Genomic DNA, 17,362 nt, shown 5'->3' on the forward strand with positions numbered 1-17,362 from the left:
GATTTTCTATGTAACTTCTGCCCCCTGGTGTTCAAACGTCAGTAGTTCTGGTCAATAATACTGCTGATAATTGAAGATTGTACTGATGACCGATGCATGAAATATTGATGAATGTATAATTAAAATAAATATTAAATGATTAATATTTCATGTTAGGCTAACATTGATTATTCCTAATGCACTATTAGACTATTAGAATGAATTACTTTAATAAAGTAGTATAAAACTTAGGGTATGTGCCCACGTTAAAGGGGTATTCCCATCTCGAAGATCCTATCCCAATATGTAATATGGAAGTGTAGTGATATATTAGCAAGTACCTCCAATTAGAAAGGTAGTATAGTTCTACTGATTTGCTATCTTTGTTGATTACCCCTGGGCATTGTAGTAGCTTAACTTTCCATTTTTATGGCCACTCATATACTGGCAGTTAGTTAGCTGTTAGTGGTTGTGACCGTGGATACCTAAGCTACTGCAATGCCCTGTACATAGGGTAAGTAAAGTAACAAAGCAAATCAGAAGAACTATCCTACATTTCTAATTGAAGGTATTTGCTTATATTATTATTATTATTATTACACCTACTATATATTGGAATAGGAATTTGAAGATGGGAATACCCCTTTAAGTATTTGGTGCTGAAAGTTCTGCACCATTTCTGCATCTCTTGGCAGGAAAAAGGCAGCATAAAATAGGAGTGTTTTAATGCATCAATTCTGCAAGGAATATAAATAGAAATAAGCTATATGTGCATGAGACTTCAGGATTCTCATCACTTCGCTGGCGTCAGGAAAACCTTCTGGTTTTATTGCAAATCTGTGCAGGAAAAAGAAGTGACGAATCTGCAGCATGTGAACAGGCCCTAAAGATACATTTATTTTGAAATACAGACATAAAATAAATATGTAGATCGATAGATAGAATCTATGTGTAGAATCTGTTCTATATCTATCTAATAGCTATCGCTAATATCTTCCTCTGCTCTTCCTCTTACTGTCGGGGTTCCTCAGGGTTCTTTCCTAGCCCCATCCTCTTCTCCCCATTTACTGTTCCTGTTGGACTGTCGCTCTTATTCATTCTCATCAGGACTATTGCAACTCTCCATTAATCGGTCATCCTAAACTCCTCTCCAATCCATCCTGAATGCAGCAGCCCAGGATCATATTCCTTTCCAGCCGCTGCACAGATGCCCCCACCCTGTGCCAGTCTTTGCACTGGTTGCCCATCTGCTACAGAGTCTAATATAAACGTATTACTTTCACCCACAAAGCTCTCCACGGCTCAGCACCCCCCCTACTCCTCGTCCCCTCGTCTCAGTCTGCTACCCTACCCGTGCCCTCTGTTTTGTTAATGACCTAAGATTAACGTTCTCAATAATCTGAACCTCGCATTCCCGTATCCAAGACTTCTCACATGCTGCGCCAATTTACTGGAATGCACTTCAAAGAAAAAATGTTAAAAAATCCAACACATGGAAAAGGGAAGACATGCTTACGCGTTTCGAGCAAGTACTGTGCTCTTGATCATAGCATAGCCATGTGCTGGATTTTTTAATATATTTAACACGTCTAAGCTTGTGCCATCATGTGATTCTTGGCACCATGTAGTTGTCTGTAGTTGTCTGTTGTCAGAATGGCTTTGGAGAAGCTGATATGTGGAACTGGAGACCTGATATGGGGGTGGAAATAAATCTGAAGATAGTATAACACTTAACTGCGAGAGTTTTCAGGTGCAAGCCCTTTAACAATGGAGCCGTTGGGAGATTAGTCTCCCTGAGTTCCCTTCTGACTGACAATCAGGATTCAGATTATCGGTTCTCGGTTCTGGTGCACAAGAGCTATGAACCCTTCTGTAACGCTTCTATGCCATAATAAGGCGTATGAGCGCTTTCAGAGTCTCCCTTTTTAAGGGGTTGTTACCGACTGCTCACGGCCTTCATGAATTATGTCTTGTTTTTTTTTATCTAAAATTGATTCTTGGTAACGCTTTATGAAATATACAACAGTATAAAATGTGTGGATTGCTCATCTGCTGCTGCAATAAACTTTTGGAAATAAAGTTAATTTTCTCCCCACAGCGTTCGGCTGAGTGCGGACTCCGGGCAGGTCAATAACGCTATTATCCTGCAGGATAGCCCCATATGTGCAGGTTACTAGCATTGTGTCTGGTGACAGGTTCCCTTTATTGTGCTGTGATCTCCCGTCTCCTCCTTTCAATAGTGTAACGTAAAGCTCCGGTGCCTCAATACAGAATCTATAGCAGGACCCCACATGTGGCATTAATATAACTGGAGGGATCTTACATGGCGGAGGCTCTGTGATCACCACCAGGCATTAGAGGCCGGGTATAATCTCTATGTCTGTGCCCCTCGTTACTACATTCCTCCCTCACTTATCATTATCTGCTCCTAATGTCACCTAACACCATTCTATACAGTAAAGTCACAACCAGACATAGAGATGGTAAATAGTATTTATTTTAGGAATATTTTGTAATTAATGTAATATATGACGATATCGTAGTCCGGGGCTTCAGCTGTTATCAGCATCACTGCACATGATGGAATCAGTGATTATGAAGAGATGAGGAATCTGTGGATCATTATGGAAATGATCTGTAACTTCTGCAGATTTCTGTGAAGAGAAGACCCCAAGTTATTACATCTCATCAGTAAGACTAAAAGTGGACACTAAAAGAAATACATTTCTCATATCTACTTACATGGAGTGCAGGTCGTTCTGATCTAATTCCTCAATGTTCTCCAGACTTGGATTGTCCTTCTACAAAAAGGAGAAAATAACAATGAATTCTGTTACATGTGATATACAGATCATGGGGCGGAGGGAGAAGAAGTAATGGTAGATAACTTACCGTCTGGTGGTTTGGGGATATCCCTCTTCGTAGCCCTTCATGCCTGGTGAGATGTTGATCAAAGCTGATGGTAAACTAAAGAGAGACCAGAACAGCAGGAAGATCAAGGAGCTACTTTTCCCAGCCTTCAAAATAATGCAGATTTCTGTGAAGAGAATGCGACAAATTATTACATCACATCATTAGATACCAAGTAAAAAGTAAGTACAAATGAGCTGGGAAATAAAAAAGAGCAAATTCTTACATCTACTGACTTGAAGTGCAGGTTGTTCTCATCTAATACCTCAATGTTTTCCAGACTTGGATATTCCGTCTACAAAAAGGCGAAAACAATTATTTATATATTACATTTAACCCCTTTCCTACCTTAGACGTATAGCTACTTCTAAGGTGAGCTCCCCCTGTTTGCTGCGGGCTCCGGTGAAGAGCCTGCAACTTTTCCGGTACATGTCAGCTGATTTCATTAGCTGACATGTGCCCCTAACAGCCATGGGTGGAATTGCGATCCACCCATTGCTGTTAACATGCTAAATGCTGCTGTCAATCTCTGATAGCGGCATTTAACACATTATCACACCGGAAGCGTGTCACTAATCCCGCCCATCGGTGCCCGTGTCACCTGACTGCAGATCGCTGATGGGTTGGCCAGATAATTCGGGGTCTGCATGAGACCCTTAATACTGTCATTGTCAGATACTTATGAGCGCCACCCAGCGGACTGAGCTCATAGCAAGTGATACATTTAGCTGCAAAAAATTGTTTTTAAAAATATAAAAAAATATAAAAGTTCAAATCACTCGCCTCATTCAAAATAATACAATACACATATTTGGTATTTCGGGGTTCAGAATCGCCCGATCTATCGTATCTACGCCAATATGGTATCAATAAAAATAAGCCGTTACCCAGCCCCAGATCACAAAAAATGGAGCCACTATGGGTTTCGGAAATTGCCATTTTTTTTTTATTTTTTTTTTTAAAAAACTTTGGATTTTTTTTCACCATTAAATAAAAAGGAACCTATACATGTTTGGTATCGACGAACTCGTACTGACCTGCAGAATCATAATGGCTGGTCAGTTTTAGCATTTAGTGAACATCAAAAAGTGAAAACAATCACTCATATGGCCATATTGAAGGATAGATAAAAAAAGTTGCGGCTCTGGGAAGAAGAGGAGCAAAAAACGGAAACTCAAAAAGAGAAAAACCCAAGGATGCGAAGGGGTTAACATTCATTTCCCAGTGAGGAAGGAATGTGAGATGTCTTACCATCTGGTGTTCTTTAGGAGGTTCATAGCCCTTCATGCTTGGTAAGATGTTGACCAAAGCTGATGGTAAACTAAAGAGAGACCAGAAATGCAGGAAGATAAAAGTGATTATTTTTTGCAGCCTTCAGATTCATGTAGCTTTAATGTAATGTATGCACGGCTCCCTTACCTGGGCAGGAATTCAAGATGGTGTACCACAGTCCGCACTATGAACATAGCTTCCTTCATTGGAAGCAGTGGTTGCGGCACAGGGGGCAGCGGGGGTTGGAGCGGAGCCAGGGAGAAATGCAATCCTGATGGAAGCAGTGGTCACATGGGAGGACTGTGACCTGCTCTCCAATCGCATATTCCGTCATACAGATGACACATGACTGGGTCTCCTCCTGTGGTGCTATATCCCTTGTTGGGAGGTTTGCAATTTGCTGTCCTCTCCTGCCATTCTGTGGTGGTGTCATTCTAACCGGTAGCTGCAGGATGTTAAGTAGATGTTCTATTTGTCTATCCATTTCCTCCAGCTGAAGCAGCATGTTATCTACATGTTGTATTTGGCTACCGTATACAGGATATCTGTTTGTAGCTGGATCCTCCCTGGAACTGCTGCTGGGTAGGACGGGATTTGGTTGCCAGAATTCTAATTCAGTGCTGGCTGCAGATCCACTTGCTTGAGAGGCACCATCCCTGCTGCTCTCTCCTGTTGTGCTGGAGGGCTCCGCAGGGGCTGGCCTTAGAGGAGAGCGGCTTCGATCCCTGCTCTCTTCCTGTCTCCTACGCTGTGGAGGAGCTCGGGCCCTTCTTCCTCTCCTCTCAGTGACAGCATTGATGTCTCTCTGACGTCCATCACTGGTAGACGGTCTTCCCTGATCACTTTGATGAGACCTCAACCTGTGGACAGTTATAGCCTGACCTATAAATGAATGAGAATTTATAATAATTACTCACAATTTTATCAATTACATTGGTTAGAATAGGATTGGCTCTTGTGCCGCTGTGGCTTTAATCCCTTCACGACATGCGCCGTACTAGTAATGCGCATGCCGTGTCTCCCCCTTTGATGTGGGCTCCGGCGCTGAGCCCACATCAAAGTCGCGACATGTCAGCTGTTTTGTACAGCTGACATGTGCGCGCAATAGCGGCGGGTGAAATCGCTATTCACCCGCCGCTATTAACATGTTAAATGCCGCTGTCAAACGCAGACAGCGGCATTTAACTACCGCATCCGGCTGGGCGGCCGGAAATGACGTCATTGCCGACCCCCGTCACATGATCGGGGGTCGGCGATGCATCAGGATGGTAACCATAGAGGTCCTTGAGACCTCTATGGTTACTGATGCCGGCCTGCTGTGAGCGCCCCCCTGTGGTCGGCGCTCACAGCACACCTGCATTTCAGCTACATAGGAGCGATCTGATGATCGCTGTTATGTAGCAGAGCCGATCGGGTTGTGCCTGCTTCTAGCCTCCCATGGAGGCTATTGAAGCATGGCAAAAGTGAAAAAAAAAAGTTTTTAAAAATATGAAAAAAATATTAAAAATATAAAAGTTTAAATCACCCCCCTTTCGCCCCATCCTAAATAAAACAATAAAAAAAATCAAACCTACACATATTTGGTATCGCTGCGTTCAGAATCACCCGATCTATCAATTAAAAAAAAGCATTAACCTGATCGCTAAACAGCGTAGTGAGAAAAAAATCCGAAACGCCAGAATTATGTTTTTTTGGTCGCCGCGACACTGCGTTAAAATGCAATAACGGGCGATCAAAAGAACGCATCTGCGCCGAAATGGAATCATTAAAAACAACAGCTCGGCACGCAAAAAATAAGCCCTCAACCGACCCCAGATCACGAAAAATGGAGACGCTACGGGTATCGGAAAATGGCACTTTTTTTTTTTTTTTTAAAGCAAAGTTTTGAATTTTTTTTCACCACTTGGATAAAAAATAACCTAGTCATGTTAGGTGTCTATGAACTCGTAATGACCTAGAGAATCATAATGGCAGGTTAGTTTTAGCATTTAGTGAACCTAGCAAAAAAGCCAAACAAAAAACAAGTGTGGGACTGCACTTTTTTTGCAATTTCACCGCACTTGGAATTTTTTTCCCGTTTTCTAGTACACGACATGGTAAAACCAATGATGTCGTTCAAAAGTACAACTCGTTCCGCAAAAAATAAGCCCTCACATGGCCAAATTGACGGAAAAATAAAAAAGTTATGGCTCTGGGAAGGAGGGGAGCGAAAAATGAAAACACAAAAACGAAAAAGGGCCGCAGCATGAAGGGGTTAAGGAAGAGGGGAGCACTACCTAGCAAAGTTTGTCTTATCTATGGGCTGAGCAAACCTGCATGGTCTATCCTGAAAAATGTCCCATCATACCTCAGGGATATCTCCCTCCAGGAATGCCCTATCGGGTGGGAACATTATCTGACTCGCTTAAATATTTCACTTACCTTGGTTTTCTGGTCGGCGCAGCCATGCCTCATTGTCAGCAATCAGCTGGCGCAGCTCCCGGGCACTCATGACTAAGTTACCTGAAGCTGGCTGATCGAATATTGGAGAACTAAGCTCTCCGGTGGCACCGGTGTTATTGTGCTCTGATCAAAGATCAAAAAGAATCAATGGAAGTAATCACCAGATGTGTAACACAAACTAGTTCGCTCTTCCACAGCCAAAGTGAAGTGTCCGCAAAAGCATCAACTCAAGAAATGGCGCTGATGTCACAGCGCTCAGACATTACATACCCTCAGGACATTCCATGAGGCCATTATGACATCACAATTGAGAGTAACATCCAACCTTGAGCATAGCATTGTATGTGTGTGTATATATACAGCTCTGGCAAAAATTAAGAGACCACTGCATGATGTTCAGTTTGTCTGATTTTTCTCTTTATAGGTATATTTTTTGAGTAAAATGTAAATTGTTCTTTTATTCTATAAACTACTGACAACATGTCTCCGAAGTTCCAAGCAATACATTTTGTATTTATTTTCTGAAAATGAGACATGGTCAAAATAACAAAGAAATGCATTGCTTGCAGACCTCAAATAATGCAAAAAAAAACAAGTTCATAACCATTTAGAAACAACAATACTAATGTTTTTCGTGGCATTATTTGAGGTCTGAAAGCAATGCATTTTTTTGTTATTTTGACCATTTCTAATTTTCAGAAAATAAATACAACATTTATTGGGTCAGTAATGGTGTGGGGTGGCATTTCTTTGGAGGGGCCGCACAGGGCCGCACAGCCTTCCATGTGCTTGCCAGAGGTATCCTGACTGCCATTAGGTACCGAGATGAGATCCTCAGACCCATTGTGAGATCATACGCTGGTGCGGTTGGCCCTGGGTTCCTCCTAATGCAGGACAATGCCAGACCTCATGTGGCTGGAGTGTGTCAGCAGTTCCTGCAAGATGAAGGCATTGAAGCTATGGGCTGGCCCGCCCGGTCCCCAGACCTGAATCCGATTGAACACATCTGGGACATAGTTACATAGTTATTAAGGTTGAAGGAAGACTTTAAGTCCATCTAGTTCCACCCATAGCCTAACATGCCCTAACATGTTGATCCAGAGGAAGGCAAAACCCCCCATGTGGCAAAGAGTAAGTTCCACATTGGGGAAAAAAATTCCTTCCCGACTCCACATACGGCAATCAGACTAGTTCCCTGGATCAACGCCCTATCAAGGAATCTAATATATATATCCTGTAACACTATACTTTTCCAGAAAGGCATCCAGTCCCCTCTTAAATTTAAGTAATGAATCACTCATTACAACATCATACGGCAGAGAGTTCCATAGTCTCACTGCTCTTACAGTAAAGAATCCGCATCTGTTATTATGCTTAAACCTTCTTTCCTCCAGACGTAGAGGATGCCCCCTTGTCCCTGTCTCAGGTCTATGATTAAAAAGATCATCAGAAAGGTCTTTGTACTGTCCCCTCATATATTTATACATTAAAATAAGATCACCCCTTAGTCTTCGTTTTTCCAAACTAAATAGCCCCAAGTGTAATAACCTATCTTGGTATTGCAGACCCCCCAGTCCTCTAATAACCTTGGTCGCTCTTCTCTGCACCCGCTCCAGTTCAGCTATGTCTTTCTTATACACCGGAGACCAGAACTGTGCACAGTATTCTAAGTGTGGTCGAACTAGTGACTTGTATAGAGGTAAAATTATGTTCTCCTCATGAGCATCTATGCCTCTTTTAATACATCCCATTATTTTATTTGCCTTTGTAGCAGCTGCCTGACACTGGCCACTAAATGTGAGTTTGTCATCCACCCATACACCCAGGTCTTTTTCATTGACGGTTTTACCCAGAGTTTTAGAATTAAGCACATAGTTACACATCTTATTACTTCTACCCAAGTGCATGACCTTACATTTATCCCCATTAAAGCTCATTTGCCATTTATCAGCCCAAGCTTCTAGTTTACATAAATCATCCTGTAATATAAAATTGTCCTCCTCTGTATTGATTACCCTGCAGAGTTTAGTGTCATCTGCAAATATTGAAATTCTACTCTGAATGCCCCCTACAAGGTCATTAATAAATATGTTAAAAAGAAGAGGGCCCAATACTGACCCCTGTGGTACCCCACTGCTAACCGCGACCCAGTCCGAGTGTGCTCCATTAATAACCACCCTTTGTTTCCTATCCCTGAGCCAGCTCTCAACCCACTTACACATATTTTCCCCTATCCCCATTATTCTCATTTTATGTATCAACCTTTTGTGTGGCACCGTATCAAAAGCTTTTGAAAAGTCCATATACTCTACATCTACTGGTTTCCCTTGGTCCAGTCCGGAACTCACCTCTTCATAGAAGCTGACCAAATTAGTCTGACATGAACAGTCCCTAGTAAACCCGTGCTGATACTGGGTCATGAGGTTATTCCTCTTCAGATACTCCAGTATAGCATCCCTTAGAATGCCCTCCAGGATTTTACCCACAGTAGAGGTTAAGCTTACTGGCCTATAATTTCCGAGTTTAGTTTTTGTCCCCTTTTTGAATATTGGCACCACATTTGCTATACGCCAGTCCTGTGGTACAGACCCTGTTATTATGGAGTCTTTAAAGATTAAAAATAATGCTCTATCAATGACTGTACTTAATTCCTGCAGTACTCGAGGGTGTATGCCATCCGGGCCCGGAGATTTGTCAATTTTAGTGAGTTTTAGACGCCGCCGTACTTCCTGCTGGGTTAAGCAGGTGACACTTAATGGGGAATTTTTGTTATCACTGACCATATTGTCTGCCATGGGATTTTCTTTTGTAAATACTGATGAAAAAAGTCATTTAGCATATTGGCTTTTTCCTCATCCACCATTTCACCCAGACTATTTTTCACTTTCATTTTTTAGTTTCTTACTATTTATATAGTTAAAGAATATTTTGGGATTATTTTTACTCTCTCTGGCAATGAGTCTCTCTGTCTCAATTTTTGCTGCCTTGATTTGCTTTTTACAGAATTTATTTAATTTTCTGTATTTATTTAATGCCTCGTCACTACCTACTTCCTTTAATTCTCTAAATGCTTTCTTTTTGTCCCTTATTGCGCCCCTTACAGCTCTATTTAGCCATATTGGTTTCCTCCTATTTCTAGTATGTTTATTCCCATACGGTATATACTGTGCACAGGTCCTATCCAGGACGCTAATAAACGTCTCCCATTTTCTTTGTGTATTTTTATGTCTCAGGATATCGTCCCAGTTAATTGCACCAAGATCATCTCTCATCCGTTGGAAATTTGCCCTCCTGAAGTTTAGTGTCCGTATAACCCCTCTACTACACATCTTATTAAAGGAGACATGAAAACTTATTATTTTGTGATCACGATTCCCCAAGTGACCCCCAACCCTTATACAGTTATATGAAAAGGTTTGGGCACCCCTATTAATCAAGCTTAATGTTTTATAAAAAAAATTTTTTTGCAACAGCTATTTCAGTTTCATATATCTAATAACTGTTGGACACAGTAATGTTTCTGCCTTGAAATGAGGTTTATTGTACTAACAGAAAATGTGCAATCTGCATTCAAACAAAATTTGACAGGTGCATAAGTATGGGCACCTCACCAGAAAAGTGACATTAATATTTAGTAGATCCTCCTTTTGCAAAAATAACAGCCTCTAGTCACTTCCTGTAGCTTTTAATGAGTTCCTGGATCCTGGATGAAGTTATTTTTGACCATTCCTCTTTCCAAAACAATTCCAGTGCAGTTAAGTTTGATGGTCGCCGAGCATGTACAGCCCTCTTCAAATGATCCCACAGATGTTCAATGATATTCAGGTCTGGGGACTTGGATGGCCATTCCAGAACAGTGTAATTGTTCCTCTGCATGAATGCCTGAGTAGATTTGGAGCTTTGTTTTGCATCATTGTCTTGCTGAAAGATCCATCCCCTGCGTAACTTCAACTTTGTCACTGATTCATGAACATTATTGTCAAGAATCTGCTGATACTGAGAGGAATCCATGCATCCCTCAACTTTAACAAGATTGCCGGTGCCGGCATTGGCCACACAGCCCCAAAGCATGATGGAACCTCCACCAAATTTTACTGTGGGTAGCAAGTGTTTTTCTTGGAATGCTGTGTTTTGTTGGCCACCATGCATAACGCCTTTTTGTATGGCCAAACAACTCAATCTTGGTTTCATCAGTTCACAGGACCTTCTTCCAAAAATAAATTGGCTTCTCCAAATGTGCTTTAGCATATCTCAGCCGACTCTGTTTGTGGCGTGCTTGCAGAAACGGCTTCTTTCGCATCACTCTCCCATACAGCTTCTCCTTGTGTAAAGTGCGTTGTATAGTTGACCGATGCACAGTGACACCATCTGCAGCAAGCTGATGCTGCAGCTCTCTGGAGGTGGTCTGAGGATTGTCCTTGACTGATCTCACCATTCTTCTTCTCTGCCTTTCTGATGTGTTTCTTGGCCTGCCACTTCTGGCCTTAACAAGAACTGTACCTGTGTTCTTCCATTTCCTTACTATGTTCCTCACAGTGGAAATTGACAGGTTAAATCTCTGAGACAGCTTTTTGTATCCTTCCCCTGAACAACTATGTTGAATAATCTTTGTTTTCAGATCATTTGACAGTTATTTTGAGGAGCCCATGATGCCACTCTTCAGAGGAGATTCAAACAGGAGAACAACTTGCAAGTGGCCACTTTAAGTAGCTTTTCTCATGATTGCATACACCTGGCTATGACGTTCAAAGCTCAATGAGGTTACAAAACCCAAAAAAGTGCTTTAGTAAGTCAGTAAAAAGTAGGTAGGAGTATTTAAAACAAGAAAATGATAAGGGTGCCCATACTTATGTACCTGTCAAATTTTGTTTGAATGCAGATTGCACATATTCTGTTAGTACAATAAACCTCATTTCAAGGCAGAAACATTACTGTGTCCAACAGTTATTAGATATATGAAACTGAAATAGCTTTTGCAAAAAAAAAAATTTTTTATAAAACATTAAGCTTAAGATTAATAGGGGTGCCCAAACTTTTTCATATAACTGTATTTGATATGCGGTCTGGCCTGTTGGTTAATATTAAGTCTAGCAGTGTCATTTAGCATATTGGCTTTTTCCTCATCATCATCCACCATTTCACCCAGACTATCTTTAAGGGGGCCAACACTATAACTTTTTAGTTTCTTACTATTTATGTAGTTAAAGAATATTTTGGGATTATATTTACTCCCTCTGGCAATGAGTCTCTCTGTCTCAATTTTTGCTGCCTTGATTTGCTTTTTACAGAATTTACTTAATTTTCTATATTTATTTAATGCCTCATCACTACCTACTTCCTTTAATTCTCTAAATGCTTTCTTTTTGTCACTTATTGCGCCCCTTACAGCTCTATTTAGCCATATTGGTTTCCTCCTATTTCTAGTATGTTTATTCCCATACGGTATATACTGTGCACAGGTCCTATCCAGGATGCTAATAAACGTCTCCCATTTTCTTTGTGTATTTTAATGTCTCAGGATATCGTCCCAGTTAATTGCACCAAGATCAACTCTCATCCATTGGAAATTTGCCCTCCTGAAGTTTAGTGTCCTTGTCACCCCCCTACTACACACCTTATTAAAGGATTCATGAAAACTTATTATTTTGTGATCACTATTCCCCAAGTGACCCCCAACCCTTATATTTGCTATGCGGTCTGGCCTGTTGGCCAATATTAGGTCTAGCAGTGCCCCCCTTCTTGTTGGGTCCTTAACCAGTTGTGAAAGGTAATTGTCTCTCATAGTTGTCAAAAACCGATTACCTTTACTGGAACTGCAGGTTTCCGTTCCCCAATCTATTTCAGTGTAGTTGAAGTCCCCCATAATAATGACTTCTCCTTGAGTCGCAGCTTCATCTATTTGCTTTACGAGGATATTCTCCATTGATTCCATTATTTTTGGAGATTTATAACAAACCCCTATCAGTAATTTATTATTTTTTCCCCCTCCCCTTATCTCCATCCACAGGGACTCTACATTTTCATTAGATTCACCTATATTATCACGCCGGATGGGTTTTAAGGACGATTTTACATACAGACACACCCCTCCCCCTTGCTTATCTGTACGGTCATTTCTGAAAAGGCTATAACCCTGCAAGTTAACAGCCCAGTCATGGCTCTCATCCAGCCATGTTTCAGATATCCCCACCATGTCATAATTATGCTCCAACAACATTAGTTCTAATTCATCCATTTTGTTGGCGAGGCTTCTGGCATTAGTATACATGCACTTGATGTTCCTCTCTGTACCTCTATTCTTTCTTAAATTACTAACTGTTCTAACCCCACCCCCCATGCCACCGCCACCCCCAACTTCCTTATTTGTGCCCAGGTCTCTATCTGCACTATCTTCCCCTCCTATAAATTGAATACCCTCCCCCCAATCCCTAGTTTAAACACTCCTCCAACCTTCTAGCCATTTTCTCCCCCAGCACAGCTGCACCTTCCCCATTGAGGTGCAGCCCGTCCCTAGTGTAGAGCCTGTAGCCCACTGAGAAGTTGGCCCAGTTCTGCAGGAACCCAAACCCCTCCTTCCTACACCAATTCTTGAGCCACTTATTAACCTCCCTAATCTCCCGTTGCCTCTCTGGCATGGCACGTGGTACAGGCAGTATTTCGGAAAATACCACGTTGGAGGTCCTTGCTTTCAGCTTGCAGCCTAATTCCCTGAAATCATCTTTAAGGACCTTCCACCTACCTCTAACTTTGTCATTTGTGCCAATGTCCACCATGACCGCTGGGTCCTCACCAGCCCCTTCCAGTAATCTGTCCACCTGATCAGCGATGTGTCAGACTCGAGCGCCAGGTAGGCAGCACACTGTTCGATGATCCCTGTCTTTGTGATAGATTGCCCTATCTGTTCCCCTAATAATTGAGTCCCCACTACCAGCACCTGTCTGGCCTGCCCTGCTCTCCTATTTCCCTCCTTACTGGAGCAGTCACTCCTCCGGCTTTCAGAGGACATGCCTGGCTGCAGCAATGCTACCCCTGTACTGGCACCCCCCTAATCTGCCAACTTAGCAAACTTATTGGGTGTGCCAGATCAGGACTAGCCTCCCTCGCACTCTTCCCTCTACCCGGCCTTCTGTCACCCAGCTTGCTACTTCACAGTCCTACAGCTCCATCCTACCATCCCCCCCCTCATCTATCCCATTGAGTGTCTGCTCAGTGAGCAGAAGACTCCTCTTCATATTGTCTATGGATCTCAGTGTTGCCAGCTGCACATTTAGATCCAGAATCTGGGTTTCCAAATGCTCAACGTTCTCACATCTCGCACAGCAGTATGCACCCTCTACCGGCTGATCATGTCTCGTACCATCCACCAATGTTACGTTGCACCACAGACTGTCCAGGAGTTGGTGGATGTTTTAGTCCAGGTCTGGGAGGAGATCCCTCAGGAGACCATCTGCCCCCTCATCAGGAGCATGCCCAGGAGTTGTAGGGAGGTCATACAGGCACTTGGTGGCCACACACACTACTGAGCATCATTTTGTTGTCTTGAGGCATTTCCACTGAGGTTGGATGAGCCTGTAATTTGATTTTCCACTTCATTCCAATTTCAGACCTCCATGGGATAATAATTTTGATTTACATTGATCATTTTTATGTTTTATTCTTCTCAACGCATTCCACTATGTAATGAATAAAGATTTGCAACTGGAATATTTAATTCAGTGATATCTAGGATTTGGGATTTTAGTGTTCCCTTTACTTTTTTGAGCAGTGTATATGTATTATATATATATTATATATACAGTATATATATACAGTATAATATGTATATATATATATCATCTTGTTAATTGTCTGGGTCCATTCACGACACAGACAGTTAACTCGGATAATCATTCACCTAAACACACAATTTTTTAAATTCTTTTTTTGCCTAGACCAATTAAATATAGAAGGAAAATATGTATTTGATACACTGCCAATTTTGCAAATTTTCTCACCTACAGAATGGAGAGGTGCCTGATACTCCTGGTACTCTGACCTCGAAAGGTTGCCTGACTCCAATTTTGTCTCTTCATTCTGTTTATGATGTACCCTCCTGGCTTCTGACCTTGGACTCCCTTACCACTCTGACTCACGGCTTAGCCGTGATGAGTGACTAGCATCACTGGCCGCTACGAATACTTTTGTCCAGGGGGCCGAATACTTTCGCAAGGCACTGTATCTATCTATCTATCTATCTATCTATCTATCTATCTATCTATCTATCTATCTATCTAATCAGTCTAGATTTGAAATGGAGAGGATACAGTAATCTTCATGGATAAAATTGATAGACTTGATCTAGAGATAATGGATAAGACACATAGATTATAAATACATAGATTTATAGAGATAGATAGTAGAAGGATGAATAGATGAAAGAGGAAGATACATTTGATATAGATAGATATTATAACACATCTATATTTCACAGATTATCCTTTAAATATTCTTTTAATCTTCATCTTTCCTCCACAGGTGGTTGGAATATTTGCAGGATTCGGCCTCCTACTTTTAGTAGCCTCCCCCTTCCTCTTACTGGCCACACCGTTTGTTCTGTGCTGCAAATGTAAGTGCAGTAAAGGAGATGATGACCCGCTGCCAACTTAATGCTGAGGAGAGTGTTGTGGATTTCCCCAGCGTCCCAGGCAGAACTGCTGAAGGCTGCATCACTCTTGGGACACGTTGTAGCCTCGGTTGAACCAGCTTCCCAGGACATACAGTAAACTGTGCCATTATAGTGAGATCTCGTGTCCTCGCCGCTCCTGACTTCACTCCAGGATCGTAGTGACTGAGGAGGATAAGTCGCACAATGTATAGATAATATTATTCATCCACATAACAGTTGTTGGGTCCGACGTGAGTTCTGGTCCCGTCGGTCCAGTTTTAAACTGTTTTTAAGCTTAGTGTCTTCTATGTCATTCCTGATTTTTACCTTCATTTGTATCTTTTCGTTTTCTTGTGAAATGCTGTATATTTCTTAAAGTGCATTGTTCTGAAGCTGTGCATTGTTCTGAAGCTGTGCATTGTTCTGAAGCTATGCATTGCTGTAGATTAATTCCTTGTTTTATATCGCAGAGTATACAATGCACCAAGCTTCATGTTTCTTGCAGTCTGGATTTACCAAAGTGAGAAAAGCTAAAAAGGTAGAAAAAAATGGAGAAAAAAGTAAAAAATTTAAATCCAATTTACATAGATTTTGCTGTTTTTTTATACATGCCATTGTGGCTTGTCTCATGTGAGAGCACACTTCTATAGCCATGGTCCTCATCAAGCTTGTTTTCCCTCCCTACAGATTATTAGCCTCATGCCTACCTGCAATGTGATCTACAAATTTAGCACGGGTTACCTTGACTCAAATAATACAACACTATTATTTTATGTTGGCACAAAATAGAGTCATTTGACACCTAACCTGACATTGGTCAATGAGTTGTGCAATATTAAGGTGCCTTCTTAATCCTCTGAAGTTAGATAACATCTGTGATGAGTTATCAAGATGAATCATTGTGAGTCATGATTACCTTTGCTTCATCGAAAAAACCCTATACAAATTAACACTTAAGTAGGCTGAACCCTCCAACATCAGCAGAATCGTCCAACAGTCTAAAATGCAAGGGGCCTCAAACCTTGCTAGATGATATCAGGGAAGAGAAGGATCCAACATGTCGTATATCCTTCAGCATCCTTTTATTTTCCATTAGATAAGACACTGCCAAAGCAGGCTGGCAGAGGCTTTTTCATAGGGAGCATAGGAGCATTTGGCCGAGTCAAGCACTTATGCTTATGGAGGTCTCGGGAGAGATATGTTTCTAATGTCTATGAAAGGCTTAAAGGGGTTGTCACTGCACAAAGTGCATTTTTATTTATAGATCTTGAAATAATAATAAGTTCCACAATTGGATGTGCTAAAATAAATGTTCCTGTGCTGAGATAATCTTATCAATGTGTCCTTGCAATGTACTGTGTAATGGCCGTGTCTGACCATGCACAGCTGCTCCAGTTTATGGTCGGCATATACCACAGCTCCTGGCCAGAGAGATAAGTATAAGTCACAGCAGCTGATTCTGTGTAGAGAAGCACATTTCCCTGCCTGTTTTATCACAGGAGTGAACCCTCTGAGCGTATCATAAATCAAGTCAGTGACACAGGAACTCTTGTGATTGCTGAGCCCATATGTCTCTGGCTTAATTTGTGATCAACTCAGGGAGCTGAAGACATGGCAGGAACACTTTATTTCTTATGTCACAAATTTCCCTGCCTGTTTTATCACAGGAGCAGCATCAGCGAGCCCCTGTTGTGTGTCTGTAACCTCACTTATCATAAGTGACTGAGGCTTTTTACCCCTGTGCAGGAGCCAGTGGTTTGTGCCGACTACGAACTGGAGCAGCTCTTCATGGTCAGCCACAGCATATAAAACAGTACTTAGCAAAGGCACTTTTATAAAATGATCTCAGCACAGGAATATTTTTGTAAACATATTCAGTTGTGGAACTAATGTAAATGCACCTTGGTTATGGGACAACCCCCTTAAAGGAAAATATGAATTATCAGTAGGAAAGTTCCAGCAGATTAAAGGTTATGGACATATTTGCACTGGATTTTTTGTGATTATTTGCTTGCAGAAATAAGCAACTTTCTGCATAGTCTTCATTAAAAATGCTGCATGTTCTTCATTTAGCTAGTCTACAAAATCGGACTCGGATCCGTCAGAGCACTGCTC

General features: G+C 41.6%; 2 protein-coding genes across 4 annotated transcripts in view; one reads left to right on the top strand and one right to left on the bottom strand.

The window, feature by feature from the left end:
• RNF144A (ring finger protein 144A) overlaps nucleotides 1-15,826 on the top strand; it is a 103,503-nt gene extending 87,677 nt beyond the window's left edge. For all 3 annotated transcript variants that reach the window (XM_077291388.1, XM_077291387.1, XM_077291389.1), the window contains exon 8: nucleotides 15,118-15,826. In XM_077291388.1, the coding sequence (XP_077147503.1) occupies nucleotides 15,118-15,249 (132 nt within the window). In that variant the 3' untranslated portion in view covers nucleotides 15,250-15,826. The remainder of the gene's footprint in view (nucleotides 1-15,117) is intronic.
• Nucleotides 2,459-6,956, bottom strand: LOC143810165 (uncharacterized). The gene is made up of 7 exons (XM_077293048.1): nucleotides 6,583-6,956; nucleotides 4,309-5,043; nucleotides 4,141-4,210; nucleotides 3,116-3,184; nucleotides 2,872-3,016; nucleotides 2,722-2,780; nucleotides 2,459-2,633 (listed from the first exon to the last, which is right to left on the bottom strand). The coding sequence occupies exons 1-2, from the start codon at nucleotides 6,650-6,652 to the stop codon at nucleotides 4,364-4,366; spliced, it is 750 nt and encodes a 249-aa protein (XP_077149163.1). The 5' UTR covers nucleotides 6,653-6,956; the 3' UTR covers nucleotides 2,459-2,633; nucleotides 2,722-2,780; nucleotides 2,872-3,016; nucleotides 3,116-3,184; nucleotides 4,141-4,210; nucleotides 4,309-4,363.
• Nucleotides 15,827-17,362: the final 1,536 nt, after the last annotated feature.

Source organism: Ranitomeya variabilis, chromosome 2 (genome assembly GCF_051348905.1).
Source record: "Ranitomeya variabilis isolate aRanVar5 chromosome 2, aRanVar5.hap1, whole genome shotgun sequence".
NCBI lineage: Eukaryota > Metazoa > Chordata > Amphibia > Anura > Dendrobatidae > Ranitomeya > Ranitomeya variabilis.

Excerpts from the sequence above, each read along its gene's own strand:
- LOC143810165 (XM_077293048.1), bottom strand. The coding sequence starts at position 6,652 with ATGAGTGCCCGGGAGCTGCGCCAGCTGATTGCTGACAATGAGGCATGG. Across the intron at positions 5,044-6,582 it reads GCGCCGACCAGAAAACCAAG|GTCAGGCTATAACTGTCCAC; the intron begins GTAAGTGAAATA and ends ATTCATTTATAG.